This window comes from Phyllobates terribilis, unplaced genomic scaffold (assembly GCF_046119375.1).
Source record: "Phyllobates terribilis strain yellow unplaced genomic scaffold, ASM4611937v1 Scaffold_2__4_contigs__length_985480577, whole genome shotgun sequence".
Classification (NCBI taxonomy): Eukaryota; Metazoa; Chordata; class Amphibia; order Anura; family Dendrobatidae; genus Phyllobates; species Phyllobates terribilis.
Genome location: NW_027362762.1, coordinates 177,616,894 through 177,638,067, shown reverse-complemented (window position 1 = coordinate 177,638,067; position 21,174 = coordinate 177,616,894). Strand labels below are relative to the sequence as shown.

General features: G+C 46.0%; 1 protein-coding gene across 3 annotated transcripts in view; it reads right to left on the bottom strand.

The window, feature by feature from the left end:
• The window catches only part of STAC3 (SH3 and cysteine rich domain 3), a 141,865-nt gene that overhangs the window by 65,497 nt on the left and 55,194 nt on the right, over window positions 1-21,174 (bottom strand). Inside the window, exons 1-2 of one of the 3 annotated variants that reach the window (XM_073663339.1) lie at window positions 4,933-4,957; window positions 2,776-3,049 (exon numbers count right to left, since the gene is read on the bottom strand). In XM_073663339.1, the coding sequence (XP_073519440.1) occupies window positions 2,776-3,031 (256 nt within the window). In that variant the 5' untranslated portion in view covers window positions 3,032-3,049; window positions 4,933-4,957. Of the gene's footprint in view, window positions 1-2,775; window positions 3,050-4,932; window positions 4,958-21,174 lie in introns of those variants that run through there. The other 2 variants (XM_073663338.1, XM_073663340.1) reach the window with 2 other exon arrangements.

Sequence of the window (21,174 nt, the reverse complement as noted above, 5' to 3'; positions counted from 1 at the left end):
AGGCCCAGTTCGAGTGGGACCCCACTGGAGAAAACCTGATGGGGTTCACCCAGGAAACCCGGGCGGATGCAGCCCGTCGACTGGAGTCCTGCCGCCAGCAGCTGGCGACATTTGAGAGGGAGCGGCGGGAGCGACGTGTCAGGGAGGAGCGGCTCCAAGCACGGAGTGCGGAGCAGAAAAGAAGAGCCCGACAGAAACCCCGAGCTGCCAGCGGTCCCAGAGTCACCGGGACCGTGGTGAAGTTTCAGATGGATCGCGGCTGGGGCTTCATCAAGGACCCTGAAACCACCGACGACGTCTTTGTGACCCGCAGGGGCGTCGAGAGCCACCTGCCAGAGGGACATCGCGGACGGGATCTGTACCCTGGTGACGTGGTCACCTACACCCGGCACAAGGGTGCAAAAGGACTGTATGCGCCCTCCACGTCCATAGAGTGGTAGGAGAGGAGGAGCAGTACTACTCGGACCCCGAGTACCCAGAGGGCCAGGACGGGCCTGAAGAGTACCCGGAAGAAGGTGCGCAAGGAGGACACCCCTACTGAAAAGTGGCAGCGCACAAATGTATATAGTTACCCGTCAGGGTATAAGAACTGATGTTGACTGTATAAAAATTGCCCCATCCCCTAAGTTATCAGGCTGGGGACTGAGAACAGCCATCCCTTTTCCCTAATCTGGCTGTGGACTGAGAACAGCCATCCCTTTTCCCTACCTGGCCGAGGACTGAAAGCGGCCGTCCCTGTAAATAGCTTCCTAAAGCGCCCCCTACTGGTTTTATAAAAAGACTGCAACGTCTACCTCAAGACAAGTTTACTGGACTGTTGCACCTTTAAGAAGAAAGCACACCTGGTCGCAAGATGCACGGCGGCCAGTACCCAAGAATATGTTTTAGTTGAGAATGTTTTATACTGAAAAGTTTTATGTGCTGCTAAAAGAGTTTTATGGTATTTTATATGTGTGAAGAAAGTCTTGTAATATTTGTTAGAAGAGAAAAGTGTACCAGTAACGTTAAAGGAGAAAAGTGCCTCCCATAAAGGGAGGGGTTAAATGGTTATTGTCTTATATGCGAATGCATTCTAAAAATTTTGTATGTTTCTGAATTGTCTTTGCTCTTTTCCAGCCCGAGGACGTGCTGTGGTTTACCGGGGGGGAATGTAGCGCCCCGTGGGTTCGGTCGCTACAGAGGTATTGCACCTCTGCCAGAGGTGTGATATCCCACTCCCGGGTAAGGATGGTGTGTGGACCGGGACTCAGTTAGCTGCATGCATCACATACACCCCATTTCCGGGGGACAGCTCAACGGTGCTCCCATTAGTACAGTAATGCAGGCACGACAGAACATGTCCCTGGCTGGAGTGGGGAGGGGGGAGGAAAACCCAGTGATGTAGGAGCAGGAGGGGACGGTTTCTGGGCATAGGTAGGAGCCCATTGGTTGCAAGTCACCTGGGCTCATACACAGAGAGGGAGGTATATAAGGTGGGCACCATCTTAGTTCTGGGACAGTGCAGAGAGTTGGAGAAGAGAAGAGGAGTTCAGCCAGAGAGGGCTGACAGGGAGCTGTGGCTCAGTCTGGGCCCAGCTCCACGAGGCAGGCCTGGAGTGGAGGCCAGAGCCAGAGGAGAGGAACGGAAACAGAAAGGAACAGAAAGGAAAGTAAGAAGGAACAGAACACCAAGAGAGGCCCAGAGACACGAAGGCAGAAGGAACCCTAAGGACCCAGGAGATTGCGGGTGACGGGTTGGCAGAACAGGGTACCGGATCCCAAGTTGGTGGAGGCGACTAATCCTCAGCCAAGGACCGGCGGTCGTGACCATTTACTGGTGCGACCCCTCACTACACCTACTAGAAAGGCACACCACATAGGGTCAGGGAAGTGGACACCCAGCCTCCCAAGAGAAGACCCCAGGCAGCTGGACAGAAGTAGTGTCACTGGTGGGGCACGGCTGACGAAAGGATAGAAGGGAGTCTTGTGCCACACTCCGGAATTACCTGGGGGTTGACCGAGCCCCCTACCTGGTGGATGCATCACGGCTCGGGCGGTCCTACCTGCGCACAAGTGACCTGGATGAGAACTGTGAGTAAAGAACCTGAACTGCAACACCTTGTCTCTGTGCTTTCTCACCGCATACAGCACTACTAGTGCTGGGACGCCCGCACCATCACCCCCACCATCTACTACACTGCCCTGGGGCTGCACTCTTCCCGTGGGGAGTTACACTATCTCAGCTGCATACACCATCAACCCCAGCGGTCTGCCTTGCAGCGGTGGTTCGCACTGACCGCAATCCACAGGTGGCGTAGTCGGACATTAAACCACAAAAACCCCATAAATAGACTGCCACTGGTTTGACCGCCCTGGGCCACGGGACCGGGTCGCCGCCACGGTGACTACAACCCCCAGTGTCCACAAAAAGGGCCCAGTTCCGGGTTCCCCACGCGGCCCAGGGGGCGCGTCACAATAAGTGTTCAGTTTCCTTACAATCACTATAGGAGAAATAATACATTACACGGTTCTCATTTAAAACAGATAGCTGTATGTGGAGAGATATACTGGGTCCTCCAGCACTGGAGACATTTTTGTTTTTTCTTATCCAGCCTCTGAATAATATAGGATTGTTTTGAGTAAGGGGCCTCCATTATTATCTTAGATTTTTTTTATTGAGTACATGAAAATTATTTTTCAAGATCAAACCCCTTTGAAGTGTTTGTTATTTTACAAACTGCAATTAGCTGTGAATATAACATTTGTGAAGCTGAAATAGTCTTAAGGATGACTTACAAACAATCATTCTAGCGCACACATCACAGAACTTAGGTTTCTTCAGGTAGTGATCCTTGAATTTGTGAGGTTTGTCATTGACAGGCCGAGGAGGCTCTGGAGGGGGTTCATCTTTCTTGTCATCCTCATCGTCTTCTTCTTCTGACTCATAGATATAATAAATTATATGGCCGCCTGAGTTTTGGAGCTCACCATTTGGCTGATTGTCTGGACTTGGAGTCTCGGGTTCAGTTTCTTCTTTCTTCTTTTTGAACATTTCCTTTAATTGTTGTACCTGAAAGGAAAATGTAAGTAACATTTAAACATACATATTTAATACATGGAAAAAAATCATGAAAGAGTAAATAAACTTTGATTTTTATATAATTTTGTCCATGGAAAATTATGAAACTTTGCAGATCACTTTATTAGGGGATTTGTCTTCATTCCTCAAAAAGAATACATGTAAGTGACTTCCAAACCTCTGCTTTTTCCCAGTCTTTTTGCCTGCCTACAGCTGCACTAGAAACAGTATGTTCTCACTTATACTCATTTGGAGTACTGATGCTGGCCGTGAAAGGTTCAGCAACTGTGTCCTCCTCTGAGTGTTCTGTTTATCAGAGACAATCTCCTGCTGCAGGCTTGACAGACCCTTATTGCCCCTATACAGTATACTGTTATGGAAACATTGGATTTACGTCCATAAACACCCTGTTCTTATTATGTCCTCCTAGTGATGCATATGTACTGTATTTACAAGTCTAAGGGTATGTGCACACGATGCAGAAATGCTCAGGATTTTTTCCTGAGCGTTTCTGCATCTCTCTGGCAGGAAAAAATGCATGCGGATTGTACATGCGGTTTCCTGCCAGGGACATGCGGAAATGAAGCGGTCTTCACTTTCATTTCCGCATGCGGGTTGACAAGCGCTTCCCAAGCGATTTTAGCATCACTTGGAAAGTGCTTGTCAACTTTACACTATATAAATCCATGCAACCGGCATGGATTTATATAGTGTGTGAATGTCAAAAAATAAATATATACTTTACCCTCTGATGGCCCCCGGTGTCCTGCTTCGCTCGGTCCCGGCTGCCGGCAGTGAAGACTTTAGGACCTTCCGACGTTAGCGTCACGTGACCCGTCACATGACTCTGACGTCAGCGAAGGTCCTTCTTCATTCAACCCCGAAGTGCCGGGAACCAAGCAGGAGCGCTGCGCGGGCCGTCAGAAGGTGAGAATATATGTATTTTTTATTTTATTCTTTTTTTTTTTTAATGGTACCTGGGTCTGGATGAGAGTCCTCTCCTCCACACCCGGGTACCATCCGCACATTAGAAAGCATGAAAAGCGCATCAACATATACAGTGATGCGGATTCCATGCGGTCTAATGCAAGTCAATGGCGGCAAAAGAGCAGCGTTTCCGCAAAATTAATTGACATGCCGCGGATTTTTGACCGCAGCGTTTACGCTGCGGAAAAATCCGCATCATGGGCACAGCACATGCGGATTTCAATTGGGGAACATTGCTGCCCTTCTGCCATGCGTTTTTAATGCGTTTCCGCGGCGTTTACGCAGCTGCAAAAACGCCGCGGAAACGCATGAAAAACGCATCGTGTGAACTCAGCCTAACTATGTGTTATGATCTGCAACATAGGCTAAGGAAAGAAGGGGAGAGCTGTCCCTACAGTAAGACTAAGCTGAGCCCCTACGTTGTAGCGGGCAACTTGTTCCTTGTGAACAGACCCGCCTTCGTCCTCGGCTAGTCTGAAGGAGACCTATAGAGAAAGGGAGGGGTCCCTAAAGGAACTAAGGACTGGGACAAAAATGGGACACCTTCTAACAGAAGTTGTTGCAGAGCAAAAGATAAACTGACAAAAAGTACTAGAGGTCCCAGAGGACCAAGCAAACTAGAGAGAGATAGGCACAAAAGCACTAGGCTAGAGGGACAGTCAAAACAACACTGAAGTCCAGCAAAGCCAAAAGGGCGGAGCTGGAATATATAGGCAGCTGGTCACGTGACCGCAAAACACAAGATAGCAAAAACTAACAGGAGGGTTCTAACAGTACCCCCTCTTCTATGAGGATCCTCCGGATCCTCCAGGCCCAGGCCTATCAGGAAACCTCCTGTGGAAAGTTCTGACAACAAGTCTAGGGTCAGAGACATCATCCACCCTTACCCAGGAGTTATCCTCGGGACCGAAACCTTTCCACGCGACGAGATACTGCAATCTCCCTCTATGCCCTCTGGAATTCAGGATACGAGAAATTTCATATTCGCCGTCTTCCACCACCGGAGGAACTGTGACAGTGGCATCCCTATCCGATACATCAGCCTTTTTCAACAAGGAAACATGAAACACAGGATTAATCTTCCAGGAGGTGGGGACCTCCAACCTAACAGCAGACTGGTTAACAACCTGAAGCACATTAAATGGCCCCACAAACTTCGGACCCAATTTTTTAGAGGGAATCCTCAACCGCAGATTCTTTGAGGACAACCAAACCATGTCACCCACAGTAAAAAAAACCTCTTTACGTTTCCTGTTAAAATACTTCTTGGACTTTTTGTTAGCCTCTTGAAGGTTACAACGTACATTAGTCCAAACTCTCTTCAAATCACCGGAAAAATTCTCCTCCTCCGGCACAGCCGACCCCAATTTGGAGAACGAACCAAAAGACGGATGTCTCCCAGTACAACAAAAAAAAGGAGAACACTCAGCAGAGGAGAATGTATGGTTGTTAAGAGCAAATTCTGCGAGTGGCAGAAACTCAGACCACCCCTCTTGATTGTATGCCACAAAACAACGCAAAAACTGTTCAACATCCTGGTTCTTCCTTTCTGTCTGTCCATTAGACTCAGGATGATACCCAGACGAAAATGACAAATGGACTCCCAACCTGTCACAAAAAGCACGCCAAAAGCGAGCCACAAACTGAGGTCCCCTATCAGAAACAATGTCGGTGGGAACGCCATGGAGCCTGACAATCTTCTTAACAAACGCCTTAGCGAGTGTCTTAGCGCAGGTTAGCTTAATGAATGGAACCAAATGACACATCTTGCTAAAACGGTCCACGACCACCCAGATGACAGTGAAACCCTCGGACACAGGAAGGTCAGTAATAAAATCCATTGCCAGATGCGTCCAAGGCGCACTAGGAACCTCCAGAGGGCAAAGCAACCCCGCAGCAGGGGTATGTGAAGCCTTTGACCTAGCACACACCGTACATTGACGCACCCACTTGATGACTTCCTATTGCCACCCAGGCCACCAAAAACTGCGACTGATAAGTCTCTTAGTCTCAGAAATTCCTGGATGACCTGCCAACTGAGACTCATGATACTCCACAAACAAATCTCTCCTAAAGGTTCTAGGCACAAACAACCTCCCATGGGGAGTGTTAGATGGGGCATCCTCTTGGGCTTTCAGAATCCCATCTTCCAAAACGGAGTCCAATGCTGCTACCGCAACTCCTTCCTGTAAAATGCTCTCCTCCTCCTCGGTACCAACCATGGGAGAAAAGCTGCGAGATAAAGCATCGGCTTTAACATTCTTAGTACCAGGGATGTAAGTAACAGAAAAATTAAACCGAGAAAAAAAAGGGCCCACCTAGCTTGACGGGCATTCAAGCGCTTGGCAGCATCCAGATAGATCAAATTCTTATGATCTGTGAAAACCTGAATAGAAAATTTAGCACCTTCCAAGAAATTACGCCAATGTTCAAACGCGAGTTTAATAGCCAGCAATTCCCGATTACCAACATCGTAATTAAGTTCGGTTTCTGAAAATTTTTTCGAAAAAAAAGCACAGGGATGTACTCCATCCTTGTTCTCCTGAGACAAAACTGCACCGACCCCCACCGAAGAAGCATCAACCTCGACCAAAAAAGGCTTGGTCTCATCAGGCTGCATAAGGATAGGGGCAGAACTGAACCTCTCCTTGAGATACACAAAAGCTTCAATGGCCTCAGTAGTCCACTGGACCGTATTCGCACCTTTTCTGGTGAGATCGGTCAGCGGCTTAACAATTGTAGAAAAATTCTTAATGAATTTCCTGTAATAATTGGCGAAACCCAAAAATCTCTGTATCGATTTCAAACCAATAGGCCTAGGCCATTCCTGCACAGCCTGAACCTTCACCGGGTCCATCTCAAAGCCCTCACTGGAGATAATGTAGCCCAAAAAACGAATTCTCTGCACAGCGAACTCACATTTCTCCAGCTTAGCAAAAAGTGAATTATCACTCAATAACTGCAACACTTCACGTACACTCTGCCAATGGGACTCCAGATCTGGTGAATAAATCAGAATGTCATCCAAATACACAACCACATTCTTACCAATCAAAGGTCTCTGGATGTCATTAATAAGGTTCTGAAAAAACGCGGGTACATTGGTAAGACCAAAAGGCATCACCAGATTCTCAAAATAACCTACCGGAGTGTTAAAAGCAGTTTTCCATTCATCACCCTCCTTCATACGTAACAAATTGTATGCCCCCCCGGAGATCAATTTTAGAGAACCACTTGGCCCCCACTAACTGGTTAAACAAGTCAGGAATTAACGGCAATGGGTAAGAATTGCGTACGGTAATCTTATTAATTTCACGAAGGTCCAGACAAGGACGTAAACCCCCGTCCTTTTTTTTAACAAAGAAAAATCCAACAGCCACAGGCGACTTAGAAGGTCTAATGTGACCAGCAGCCAAGCTCGTCTGTATGTACTCCTCCAAGGCCTTTCTCTCAGGGATAGTCAGATTAAATAAGAGACTCTTGGGAAGAGTAGCTCCAGGAACAAACTCAATGGTGCAATCATAGTCCCTATGAGGAGGTAAAACTTGCGACTCCTCCTCTGAAAAAACCTTCCAAAAATCCTGAATAGGAACAGGTAATTCCCCTTTTTCCACAGCCGCAATGCGACCATTACAACACTTATCATAGCACTTAGGACTCCAAGACTTAATCTCATTAGTAGACCAGTCCAGTAAAGGATTGTGCAGTTTTAACCAAGGCAAACCTAAAACGACTGGAGAGGGTAAATTATTTAATACCACCAAGTCCAAAATTTCTTGGTGAATACCATTAATAGTGAGGGGAAATGCTGCAACCTTGTGAGTAATACATTTCAAAGGAGTGTTATCAATTGCAATCACAGAAATAGGTGATGACAAAGGTTTGGATTCCAATTTAAGTTTTTCCAAAAACCCCTTATCAATCACATTAAGTGTTGAACCACAATCCACAAATACCTGAAATTCAATCAAATCTTCCTGCAATGAGGTACTCCCTGAAAGAAATACTCCCTTAGAGCTCAAACAAGCAATACGGGCGTAACTGACCTTTTTTTTTCCTTTACTTAAACGAAGCTCACAGTTCTTAATCAAATGGTCAGTTTTACCACAATAAAATCACAATCCCTTGGAAAACCTGCGATCTCTTTCCTGAGAGTGGAGTGACATCACCCCAACCTCCATCGGTTCTCCGCCGTCCGAGCAGACCCTCTGGGGACTAGGAGTTGCCATTGCAGGAATCTTTTCATCATTAACCCTGGCACGCAGTCTCCTGTCCACACGTATAGCTAATGGCATGGCTTCCTGCAAGGTCTCAGGTGCAGGAAATGCAATCAGCAGATCCTTAACCCTTTCACTTAGACCAGCAAGAAAAAAACATTTTAACGCCGAATCATTCCATTTCACTTCTGAGGACCACCTTCTGAAGTGTGTATAATAATTTTCAACATCACCTGACCCCTGCTTCAAACGTCTCACTTCTGTCTCAGCAGATGAGACTCGATCAGGATCATCATACAATAGCCCCATAGCAGAAAAAAAATCCTCCACTGACCTAAAACACGGATAATTAGGTTGGAGAGAAAAGGCCCACCCCTGTGGTTCCTTGCGCAAAAGTGACATGATAAACCCAATGCGCTGTAATTCATTCCCAGAGGAGCTTGGTCTCAAACGAAAATATAATAAACAAGCATTTTTAAATGAAAAAAAATCTTGTTGTTTACCATAAAAAATATCAGGCAGTCCTACCTTTGGTTCCACAAAATGCGCTCCAGAGCAGCTACTCACGTGTTGCCGGAGCTCAGACACCTCCAGAGACAATCCCTGCAGGCGTTGAGCCAAATCTTGAACAGAAACCATACTGATCCCCGGATTTCTTTCCTTAAAGTTTTTGTTTGGGCTGGACTTACTGTTATGATCTGCAACATAGGCTAAGGAAAGAAGCGGAGAGCTGTCCCTACAGTAAGACTAAGCTGAGCCCCTACGTTGTAGCGGGCTACCTGTTCCTTGTGAACAGACCCGCCTTCGTCCTCAGCTAGTCTGAACGGAGACCTATAGAGAAAGGGAGGGGTCCCTAAAGGAACTAAGGACTGGGACCAAAATGGGACACCTCCTAACAGAAGTTGTTGCAGAGCAAAAGATAAACTGACAAAAAGTACTAGAGGTCCCAGAGGCCAAGCAAACTAGAGAGAGATAGGCACAAAAGCACTAAGCTAGAGAGACAGTCAAAACAACACTGAAGTCCAGCAAAGCCAGAAGGGCGGAGCTGGAATATATAGGCAGCTGGTCATGTGACTGCAAAACACAAGATAGCAAAAACTAACAGGAGGGTTCTAACACTATGTACATTCCTCAACATTAAAATTCCAACAGCAAGAAGGAAAAGTTGTGGAATTATGGAAATCACAGGATGGATAGACATACAAATGATGAAAATGGAAACATTTTAAAAACATTTCAATTTATTCAGTATCCAATATTAGTGCCACATGCAGAAATACACACATTTACACCGTTTGTTATGCTATCAGAGGTTATTAATGGTTGTCTTAGGAATGTTCTTCCACACTGAATTCACTTGGGCAGGCAAATCATCATTGATAGTATGCCAATGTAAGAGCCTGTATTTCTGCCTACTCGAAACCGAATAAATCGAGATCTTTTGAAAATTTGTTTACAGTTTTCAACATTTGTATCCCAGTAACATGTATATCAATCCTGTGATATTTTCCTTCTTGGTGTTGCAATTTCAATGTTGAGATGACTGGTAAAATCCTGAGTGACCACTTGCCTTCAGAAGTCACATAATTAGTAAATTGAGTCCATCTGTGTGCAATTTATTCTCAGTGTAACTACAGCTGTTTTGTGAAGGCCTCAGAGGTTTGCTTGAGAACAACATGAAACAAACAGCATCATGAAAACCAAAGAACACACCAAACAGGTCAGGGATAAAGTTGTAGAGAAGTTTAAAGTAGAGTTAGGTTATAAAACAATAGCGAAAGCTCTGAACATCTCACAGAGCACTGTTAAATGCATCATACAAAAATGGAAGGAGTAGGGCACAACTGCAAACCTACCAAGACATGGCCGCCCACCTAAACGGACATCCCGAGCATGGAGAGCTCTAATTAGAAAAGCAGCCAAAAGGCCCATGGTCACTCTGGAGGAGATCCACAGCTCAGGATGGAGAGTCTGTCCACAGGACAACTATTAGTCCTATACTTCACAAATCTGACCTTTACTGAAGAGTGGCAAGAAGAAAGCCATTTTTGAAAGTAAGCCTTAAGAAGTCTTGTTTGCAGTTTGCAAAAATCCATCTAGCGGACATAGCTAGCATGTGGAAGAAAGTGCTTTGGTTAGATGAGATCAAAGTAGAACTTCTTGGGCTAAATGCAAAATGTTATGTGTGGCAGAAAACTAACACAGAGTTAATGGACACAGTGGACCATTCCCTCTTACTACAGACTCTCTCATCTCTCAGCATCACAGACTTGGCCCTATCCTGGATCTCCTCATATCTAACAGACAGGACATTCAGTGACTCTCACTCACAGACCACCTCCTCATCTCACCCCCTATCTGTCGGTGTCCCCCAAGGTTGAGTTCTAGGACCCCTGCTCTTCTCCATCTACACCTTAGGCCTGGGACAGCTCATAGAGTCTCATGGCTTTCATTATCACCTCTATGCTGATGACACACAGATCTACCTCTCTGGACCTGATATCACCTCCTTACTAACCAAAATCCCACAATGTCTGTCGGCTATTTCATCCTTCTTCTCTGCTAGATTTCTAAAACTTAACATGGACAAAACAGAATTCATCATCTTTCCGCCATCTCATTCAACCCCCCAACTGACCTATCCATCATAGTCAATGGCTGCCCACTCTCCCCAGTCCATCAAGCTCGCTGCCTTGGGGTAACCCTGGACTCTGAACTCTCCTTCAAACCACATATTCAAGCCCTTTCCACTTCCTGCTGACTCCAACTCAAAAATATCTCCCGGATCCGCACATTCCTCAACCATGAATCTGCAAAACACTAGTGCATGCCCTCATTATCTCCCGCCTTGACTACTGCAACCTCCTGCTCTGTGGCCTCCCTTCCAACACTCTTGCACCCCTCCAATCCATCCTAAACTCTGCTGCCCGACTAATCCACCTGTCCCCCCGCTATTCCCCGGCCTCTCCTCTCTGTCAATCTCTTCACTGGCTCCCCATTGCCCAGAGACTCCAGTTCAAAACCCTAACCATGACATACAAAGCCATTCACAACCTGTCTCCTCCATATATCTCTGACCCAGTCTCCCGCTACATACCCGCACGCAACCTCCGATCCTCACAAGATCTCCTTCTCTACTCCCCTCTAATCTCCTCCTCCCACAATCGCATACAAGATTTCTCCCGTGCTTCCCCTCTACTCTGGAACTCTCTACCCCAACACATCAGACTCTCGTCGACCGTGGAAACCTTCAGAAAGAGCCTGAAGACCCACCTCTTCCGACAAGCCTACAACCTGCAGTAACCACCACTCCACAAATAATGCTGCACGACCAGCTCTACCCTCACCTACTGCATCCTCACGCACCCCTTGTAGACTGTGAGCCCTCGCGGGCAGGGTCCTCGCTCCTCCTGTACCAGTCGCCGTCACATTGTGTTCAAGATTATTGTAATTGTTCTTGTATGTATACCCCTTCTTCACATGTAAAGTGCCATGGAATAAATGGCGCTATAATAATAAATAATAATAATAATGGTAACATGGAGTTGAATACAGGGCAATCCTGGAGGAAAATATGTTAGAGGCTGCAAAAGACTTGAGAATGGGGCATAGGTTCACCTTCCAGCTGGACAATGAGCCTTAACATACTGCCAGAGTTACAATGGAATGGTTTACATCACAGCATATTCATGTGTTTGAATCGCCCAGTAAAAGTCCAGACCTAAATCCTATTGAGAAAATGTAGGAAGACTTGAAAATTGCAGTTCACAGATGCTCTTCATCCAATCTCACTGAGCTAGAGCTAATTTGCAAAGAAGAATGGGCAAAAAGATGTGCACAGCTGATAAAGACATACCCCTATAGACTTACAGCAGCAATTGCAGCAAAATGTGGTCTAAACAAAGTATTTTTCTTTGGGGGCCTGAATACAAATACTGTTAGATTTATATTTTTAAAATATTTAGGAAACTATGTACCTTTTCCTTTACACTTCACAAATACTTTGTGTTGGTATATCACCTAAAATCTCAATAAAATACATTTAAATTTGTGAATACAACGTGAAAAAATGTGTAAAAGTTCACAGGGTATAAATACTCTTTCAAGGCCCTGTACATACATAAATTTAATTTAATAACTGTCCCAGAACAGAGACTGTAATGGTAAATGCATCCACTTAAGGGAGGAATTATTGTATCAGGACAACTGTAACGCTGTACATTCCTGTACAGCGTTTCAATGTGAACGCTGGAGGCAACAGGAAGCAGTGTGCACAGAAGTCAGTGAGCACCACCCCTATAAGTTTCGTACCACCCACATCACACTGTAAATCCTTATATAGTGCTTCGATGAGGGCGGTGAATGTAGCAGGAGCGGCCCGCCACCGGTTAGTGAAGCAGGAGCAGCTGAGCCAAACATGCCAGTTAGTGTAGCGGGAGTCACTCTTCACTACATTGCTGAGTGCAGGACTCAGTACAGTGAGTTTGGATAAAATTGAAATAAAAACGAATAAGAAACAATTGCGCCCCTATAAATTTAATAATAGAATAAACTAGCTGCTGGCCGGGTGACCCGCTCTGTGTAATAGCCTGTCAAAACAGTGAGAATGAGTAAAATCAAACAAAGCCCACTGCCGCGCTGAAATACTAAGCCTAAAATAAATATACTAAAAATTAAACGCCATAAACAGCTCCTGAAAATTGCACGAGTCTCACAAACACTAGTTGGGTGGTTGTGCTAAATGTACAGAGTAAGGTACAACAAAATTGGACTAGTAGCTGCATGTACTAAAATACTGCGTATAGGTAACTTCCACTGCTTCTACATTACTAGTGTTCCAGTTGCTGGTGGTTGTGGTTGCTTGAGTGGCTAATGGGTGTAGTAGTAGTAGTAGTAGTAGTAGTAGTAGGCAAAACCACCTATTGTGTTCAGTCAGAGCACAGATAAAACTGAATAAATACTTAACAATAACTCTTACAATAACTGTGGTAACCCTGTGGCTAACTGGTCATGGTCTACAAAAATGGAGGTCCAGGAAATGTTACGTCCGCCCCTGAGCGGCATTAAAGTTTATATAAGTAAAACTGTATTTATTGAATGGAAGAAAGGCCCAAAATAAATCTCTTCTGCGCTGGGATGGATTAAAGAAGTTTCCCCCACAAGGTTCAGGACTTTTCATTCAGAAATGTCTCCCAGGAGGTAAATGAAGGTATATTTCAACCCTTCCTTCAGTCTATTTGAAGACTTGAGGGCGACCTGATGCCCTGAGGTGGCACAGGAGGAACTGCCGCCCACCTTATGTTGAAAATTAGTAAAAAAAAATTCCCATCTGCCAACGTTGGTGGCAGAGGTCATAGTTGTTTGGACAACCAAGGAGGAGAGACGAGGAAGACACCTGGTACAACAGAGGCAGGGGAAGGTCTGGGACAATTTCGTTAGACCCTCCCAGTGCACCTGACGCGCGGGGTACTCGGGCAGATTTTGGAAGATGGTGAAGAAGTTCCTATCCGACCCTACCAGCAATCTCTGTGATTCCTCTGTACCATACTGCTATTGGGTATCCAAGCTGGACATGTGGCATGAACTGTCCCTTTAAGCCTTGGAGGTGCTAGCCTGCCCTGCCGCTAGAATTTTGTCAGAGCGGGTTTTTAGTGCCCCCGGGGGCATAATAACTGATAACTGTCAACTGAACATGCTGACAGACTGACTCTTATCAAAAGGAGCAAGGCCTGGATTGGCCCAGACTTCTCAACCCCACCGGTTGACAGCAGTGGAACATAAAGCCAATTCTAATGTTCCTTATTTTCTGGTGTATTATTCCCATGCACCCCTTCCCACCCAAACAAGGGTATACGGTTCTTGTTTTCTTCTTTTTTTCGTCCTCCTCCATCTCCACCATTAATACAGGGTCATGATACAACCCTTGCTCTTAATTTTTACAGGGTGCATATGATGCCCTACTACATAATTTTTACAGGATGTGTATGAGGCCTACCTCTACAATTCTCTCACATATATATACAGGGTGGTCCAAAAGTAGGTGGACAGAAAATAATAACATTTATTTTGATTTATATATAAAATTATATTTACTAGCACAAGCATAACATTGACAATTACATTTTATTCTGAACAATAATACAAAAGCCCTTAAATTTTATCAACGCAGGTGCTCAAACTGTTTTCCATTACAATTTGCACAGCTTTGAAGTCTGCCTCTTACGCTTCGACAAACTTTTTTGCATAAGTCTCTTTGGGTATTAATTTCTTGAAATGCATCTCTTATGTAATTTTTAAAATCACGGACACTTTTTGGTTTTTGACTATAAACTTTGTCCTTGAGTACTCCCCAAAAGAAAAAATCCATTGGGGTCAAGTCTGGTGAACGTGCCGACCAATCAAGTGGGCCTCTTCGGCCAATCCATTTATTAGGAAACGTTTCATCAAGATACTCGCGGACTACTCTTGAATAATGTGGAAGGGCCCCATCTTGTTGGAAATAAAGGTCATTTGTATTAGGCTGTTGCTGTAACTGGGGAACAACTTGATTCATTAGAATTTCCAGATACTTCTCTCCTGTGACTGTTCCATAACCTTATTACACTTTCTGTCCACCTACTTTTGGACCACCCTGTATATATATATTTTATATATATATATATATTTATATATACACAGTACAGCAGACTAAAAGTTTGGACACACCTTCTCATTTATAGATTTTTCTGTATTTTCATAAGTATGAAAATTGTACATTCACACTGAAGGCATCAAAAGTATGAATTAACACATGTGGAATTATATACTTAACAAAAAAGTGTGAAACAACTGAAAATATGTCTTATATTATAGGTTCTTCAAAGTAGCCACCTTTTGCTTTGATGACTGTGACTCGCCCATGGGGGATATGGGGGAAACTCGGTACCCGGGCTTTGACCTTCTGTGGGATGTCACGGCAGTCGGCTCCCGGGCCCGTACTCTGGGGTCACTCTTTAAAAGGGGTTTGTTAACAGTTTTGTCTCATGACACCACCTGTGGTTCCCGGTAATGAGTACCGGCGCTGCTGCAGACCTCCGGGGGTAATGGGATGGCAGCTGGGATGTTTCTGCTCCCCACAGGCGGAGCGGGCCCCTGGGGCAGAGTTGATGGAAGGGATGCAGGTGAGAGGTGGCCTGGTCGGGTCAGGGGGAATGATGGACACGCACACAGGGGATTCGCTTCAGTACCTTTACTGGTGTAACGGCAGGTATGGTCCAGGGTACCTATTAGGAGGGTGCACTTCTGGACTCTCCCCAGTGAGCGGGTAGTAGGCCTCCTGGTCCGTTTCTTCCTTTCTCTAAAGCTTCTGGCCAGCCTGGAACTAGGCCTACCTTCTATGCTGTTTCACTCTCTCACCTGTCTTCTTGGTAATATAACTTTTCTCCAGCTACCACTATCCCTGTCCGCTGGGGCCTTCGTGGTTCCTAGTTCTGTAAAATGATGGTAGCTTCAGGTTGACCAGGGATCTGGAATCCTCCTGGTATGCCGGTTGTCCCTACTTAGTGTAGAGGACCCTGTAGGCGTGGACCCAGTGTCCGGCTTGTGTCCAGGGGTGAGCTTCAGATGCTCCTCTGCCCCCTTAACTTTTCTCTCCTCTCCTTGCCTCGGCCACACTCAGTGCCCTCAACACAGCAGCAGACGTGCTGCTCCTTCACTGATCTAAAGCGTCAGCACACTCTGACTACCTAACTCCCCCCTCCAGTATATATATCCCTAACAGGGCTCCCACTGGTGGTGTGAGGTGGAAGGGTGGAGGTGTCCGTTATGTAATGGGGGCCTCTTGTGGAGAAGTCCATCCATACACCCTTTTGGGTTCTGTGGTACCTGTAGTAGCAGGGTGCCACAACTGCTTTGCACACTCTTGGCATTCTCTTGATGAGCTTCAAGAGGTAGTCAGGGGAAATGGTTTTCACTTCACAGGTGTGCCCTGTCAGGTTTAATAAGTGGGATTTCTTGCCTTATAAATGGGGTTGGGACCATCAGTTGTGTTGTGCAGAAGTCTGGTGGATACACAGCTGATAGTCCTACTGAATAGACTGTTAGAATTTGTATTATGGCAAGAAAAAAGCAGCTAAGTAAAGAAAAACGAGTGGCCATCATTACTTTAAGAAATGAAAGTCAGTCAGTGCAAAAAATTAGGAAAACTTTGAAAGTGTCCCCAAGTGCAGTTGCAAAAACCATCAAGCGCTACAAAGAAACTGGCTCACAGGAGGACCGCCCCAGGAAAGGAAGACCAAGAGTCACCTCTGCTTCTGAGGATAAGTTTATCCGAGTCACCAGCCTCAGAAATCGCAGGTTAACAGAAGCTCAGATTAGAGACTAGGTCAATGCCACACAGAGTTCTAGCAGCAGACACATCTCTTCAACAACTGTTAAGAGGAGACTTTGTACAGCAGGCCTTCATGGTAAAATAGCTGCTAGGAAACCACTGCTAAGGACAGGCAACTAGCAGAAGAGACTTGTTTGGGCTAAAGAACACAAGGAATGGACATTAGACCACTGGAAATCTGTGCTTTGGTCTGATGAGTCCAAATTTGAGATCTTTGGTTCCAACCACCGTGTCTTTGTGCGACGCAGAAAAGGTGAACGGATGGGACTCTACATGCCTGGCATGCCTGGTTCCCACCGTGAAGCATGGAGGAGGAGGTGTGATGGTGTGGGGGTGCTTTTCTGGTGACACTGTTGGGGATTTATTCAAAATTGAAGGCATACTGAACCAGCATGGCTACCACAGCATCTTGCAGCGGCATGCTATTCCATCCGGTTTGCGTTTAGTTGGACCATCATTTATTTTTCAACAGGACAATGACCCCAAACACACCTCCAGGCTGTGTAAGGGCTATTTGACCAAGAAGGAGAGTGATGGGGTGCTACGCCAGATGACCTGGCCTCCACCGTCACCAGACCTGAACCCAATCGAGATGGTTTGGGGTGAGCTGGACCGCAGAGTGAAGGCAAAAGGGCCAACAAGTGCTAAGCATCTCTGGGAACTCCTTCAAGATTGTTGGAAGACCATTTCCGGTGACTACCTCTTGAAGCTCATCAAGAGAATGCCAAGAGTGTGCAAAGCAGTCATCAAAGCAAAAGGTGGCTACTTTGAAGAACCAAGAATATAAGACATATTTTCAGTTGTTTCACACTTTTTTGTTAAGTATATAATTCCACATGTGTTAATTCATAGTTTTGATGCCTTCAGTGTGAATGTACAATTTTCAAAGTCATGAAAATGCAGAAAAATCTTTAAATGAGAAGGTGTGTCCAAACTTTTGGTCTGTACTGTATATATATATATACTCCCCAGGGGTAAATGTTTTTCAGCCCTTGCACCTCGTGGATGGGCTTTACCAGTCTAGGAGTCCCACTCCTTCCAAATTTTAAAAAAATGTTTTCAGGGGCCTTCCTCTGCTTGTCTTCCAGGATCTATTGGAGTGTGCATAAGCTTTACCACTCCAGGAGTCCCACTCCTTTAATAATGGGGACAAATGTTTTCTGAAGCCCTCCTCCGCATGTCTTCCAGGGTGAATTGGAGTGCCTCCTTCTTACTTTTCGAAACCCTTGCGCATAGTGCATATACTTTACTTTGAAGGTAGAAACAGGCCCCCTTGCCTCTTGGGGCCTTGTGCAGCCGCACAGGTTTCACCAATGATATGTCCGCTCCTGAGCCGTATTAAAACTTATCTAAGTAGAGCAGCATTTATTGAACGGATGAAAGGCCTCGAAATGCATCTCTTGTGCCCCAGTGGGTTGGAAAAGTTTTCCCCACATGGTTCTGGACTTTTCATTTTCAAATGTCTTTTAAACCCCTCTTTCAGTCTTTTTGAAGCCGCGAGGTGATATGATGCCTGAAAAGGATTTTTGTTTTCAGGTTGCAGCAGCAGTACTTAGTACATAGGCTTTACCAGTCTAGGAGTCCCACTCCTTACAAATGGGAAAAAATTCAGAAATCTTAAGCACACGATTCCTTTTTTTTCCTGATTGAAATGGAAAACTGCTGCATTTTTTAAAAAAAGCAGCATTTCAATCCTTTCAGCATTTTTGCAGTTTTTTTTCACTATTGATAGCAATGAGAAAGTGCAAAAACGCTACGTGTGAACATAGCCTAAGGGGTGGAGGAAAAAAATATTTTTCTCTTTTTTATTTTGCCCTATATACAAGTCATTATACAGAAAAGAATGTTTCTTAAAAATGTTTCCTGTAAAATCCTGTTTATCTTCGGTTTGGTGATGTTTTATTGTTTATTGTCAGTTCGGCGAGTATTTCCGGGTTGCTCGGGCGCGAACTCGGGTCGCCTCCCTGCATGTTTGGCGCTCTTTAGAGAGCCAATGAACATGCAGGGATTGCCTGCCATGCACTGTAATGCCGTAGCCATGTTGGTTGTGGGCATTACAGTGATTGGCTGGCCGCACAGCATCATCAGATTTATATAAGACCTGGCGCCGCCATGCTCGTCACAGTCACTCTGGATCAGACAGTGTAGGGAGAGCTGCTGCTGTGTCAGGGAGAGATTTAATCGTGTATTAGGTAGTGTAGGGAGAAAAACCGTACATTACACATATCCATCTTAACAAACAGTCCTTTTGAGGACTAACTAATCCATCTGCAGAGATAACAGGCAGGCAGTGTATATAGGCAGGCAGGCAGGGTATATAACAGACTGCAGTGCACATAGGACAAGAGGCTCCATTCCAGTTCTGCCTTCTGCTGCTGTTATATTTCTAGAAATAGGCCCAGGTCTCAGGGGCCAGGAATAATTTTTTTTGCATCTTAATCCTCATAATTTTCTTAAAAAGCAATCCAGAGAACACCGTTTTTCTGCGCCATTTGCTTGTTTGCACTGCAGAATACACCCAGGTCCTTTCCATATTACAGCGCTAAAAATCCAGCTATTTAAAACTGTGTTTTCTCCGACACACGGATCACATATACGTGGTCAGAAAATACTGCTATTTCTGGCCTGCATTAAAAAATTTTTTCAGTGTGTCAGCAAAGTTTTTGACACTGGTTTGCTGTTCAAACTACTTACCTACAGGATAGGTATTTAAAACTGTGTTTTCTCCGTCACACGGATTACATATACGTTTTCACAAAATACTGCCATTTCTGGCCTCCATTAAAAAAAAATTTCAGTGTGTCAGTGAAGCAATTGACACCAGATTGCTGTTCAAAATAGTTACCTACAGGCCAGGTATTTAAACTGTGTTTTCTCCGTCAAACGGCTCACATATAAGTTCGATCCAAACTCAGTCATTTGTAGTGAGCGTGGAAGATACTGTCCTCCATTTAAAATGGGCAAGGCCCGTGGCAAGGGACAGGGAACTGGACGTGATGGTAATGGTGCAATCAGAGGCCGAGGACAAGGCCATGGGCAAGCCGAAATTGTGCCACAACAAACACCCACATCTTCTTGCCTGACCTTCCAGTCACAATTTCTAGGGGACCGCAGCACACCACTATTGAACCCAGAGCAGTGTCAAAAGGTTGTTGGTTGGATAGCGGATAATGCTTCCAGTCACTTAGCCACCACCACCACCCTGTCTTCCATACAGTCAAGTCTCAGTAGCCGTGAGTCTGGACCGCATATTCCTCACCCTGATCCTCCTTCCTCCCACCATGCCGAGTACCCAGAGACAACTGATCCCACACTTGGACACTCTGAAGAGCTGTTCACTTTTCCATTTATAGATTCGGGCCTCTCGCCCGGTCCACTTGAACCGGGGCAAGAGGAGATCCCGTGTAGCGATGCCCAAATATTTGAGCAGCCACGGTCACACAAAGGCGATGGTGGGAAAGTGTCACAAGAGGTGGACACGATTGCCAAAAAGGCAGGAGGAGGACCAGGGTGCGGAAGTGGAAGATGAGGTGGTGGACAATATAGTAACTGACCCAACCTGGCAGGAGGACATGCAGAGCGAGGACAGCAGCACACAGGGGGAGGGAGGCAGAGCACCCCAACAGGCAGGAAGAAGCAGTGTGGTGGCCACAGACAGAAGGCAGGCAACCGTTCCCCGTAACACCAACACAAAGGAAGTTGCCAGTACAACTGTTAGGTCTTCCCGAGTCTGGTTGTTTTTTAAAGACTCTGCAGATAACCGCAAAAAGCCCATTTGCACCACCTGCCAGGCCATCATCAGCAGGGGTGGTAAAACGACTAGCCTGACCACCACCAGCATGATCAGGCATATGGCAGCAAAGCACCCGACTTTGTGGGCCGAACCCCAGGGTCCAGGAACAGTGTCTGCAGGTGGCACCATTGCTTCTTCCGCTGTTGTGGATGCAAGCCAATCCCCTGTCCATGGTGCATGCGAAGATGCCTCCTGTCCAGCACCTGTCGTTACACACTTTCAAGTAGCAGCATCGGGAAGCACGTCCATGTCCTTGTCCCAGCGCAGCGTTCAGTTGTCCATACCCCAGTCCTTGGAACGCAAGTGCAAATATGCAGCCAACGCCCCACAGGCCACACTACTAAATTCTCACATTTCACGACTGCTTGCGCTCGAAATGTTGCCTTTCATTTTCATGGAGACGGAAGCATTCCGCAACCTGATGGTGGCGGCAGTCCATCGGTACTCGGTCCCCAGCTACCACTATTTCTCCCGATGTGCCGTCCCCGCATTACACAAGCACGTGTCCCAAAACATTAGCCGTGCTCTCAACAACGCAGCTGCCGGTAATGTCCACCTAACCACGGACACATGCTTATGGGCAGGGACAGTACATCTCGCTGACGGCACACTGGGTTAACATAGTGGAAGCCGGGACCCAGTCGGACCTTGGGACGGAACACGTCCTCCCGATACCTAGGATTGCGGGACCTAGGTCAATCAGGGTTGCCCCCATGGTCTACAGCTCCTGCACCTCATCCTCCTCAGCCTC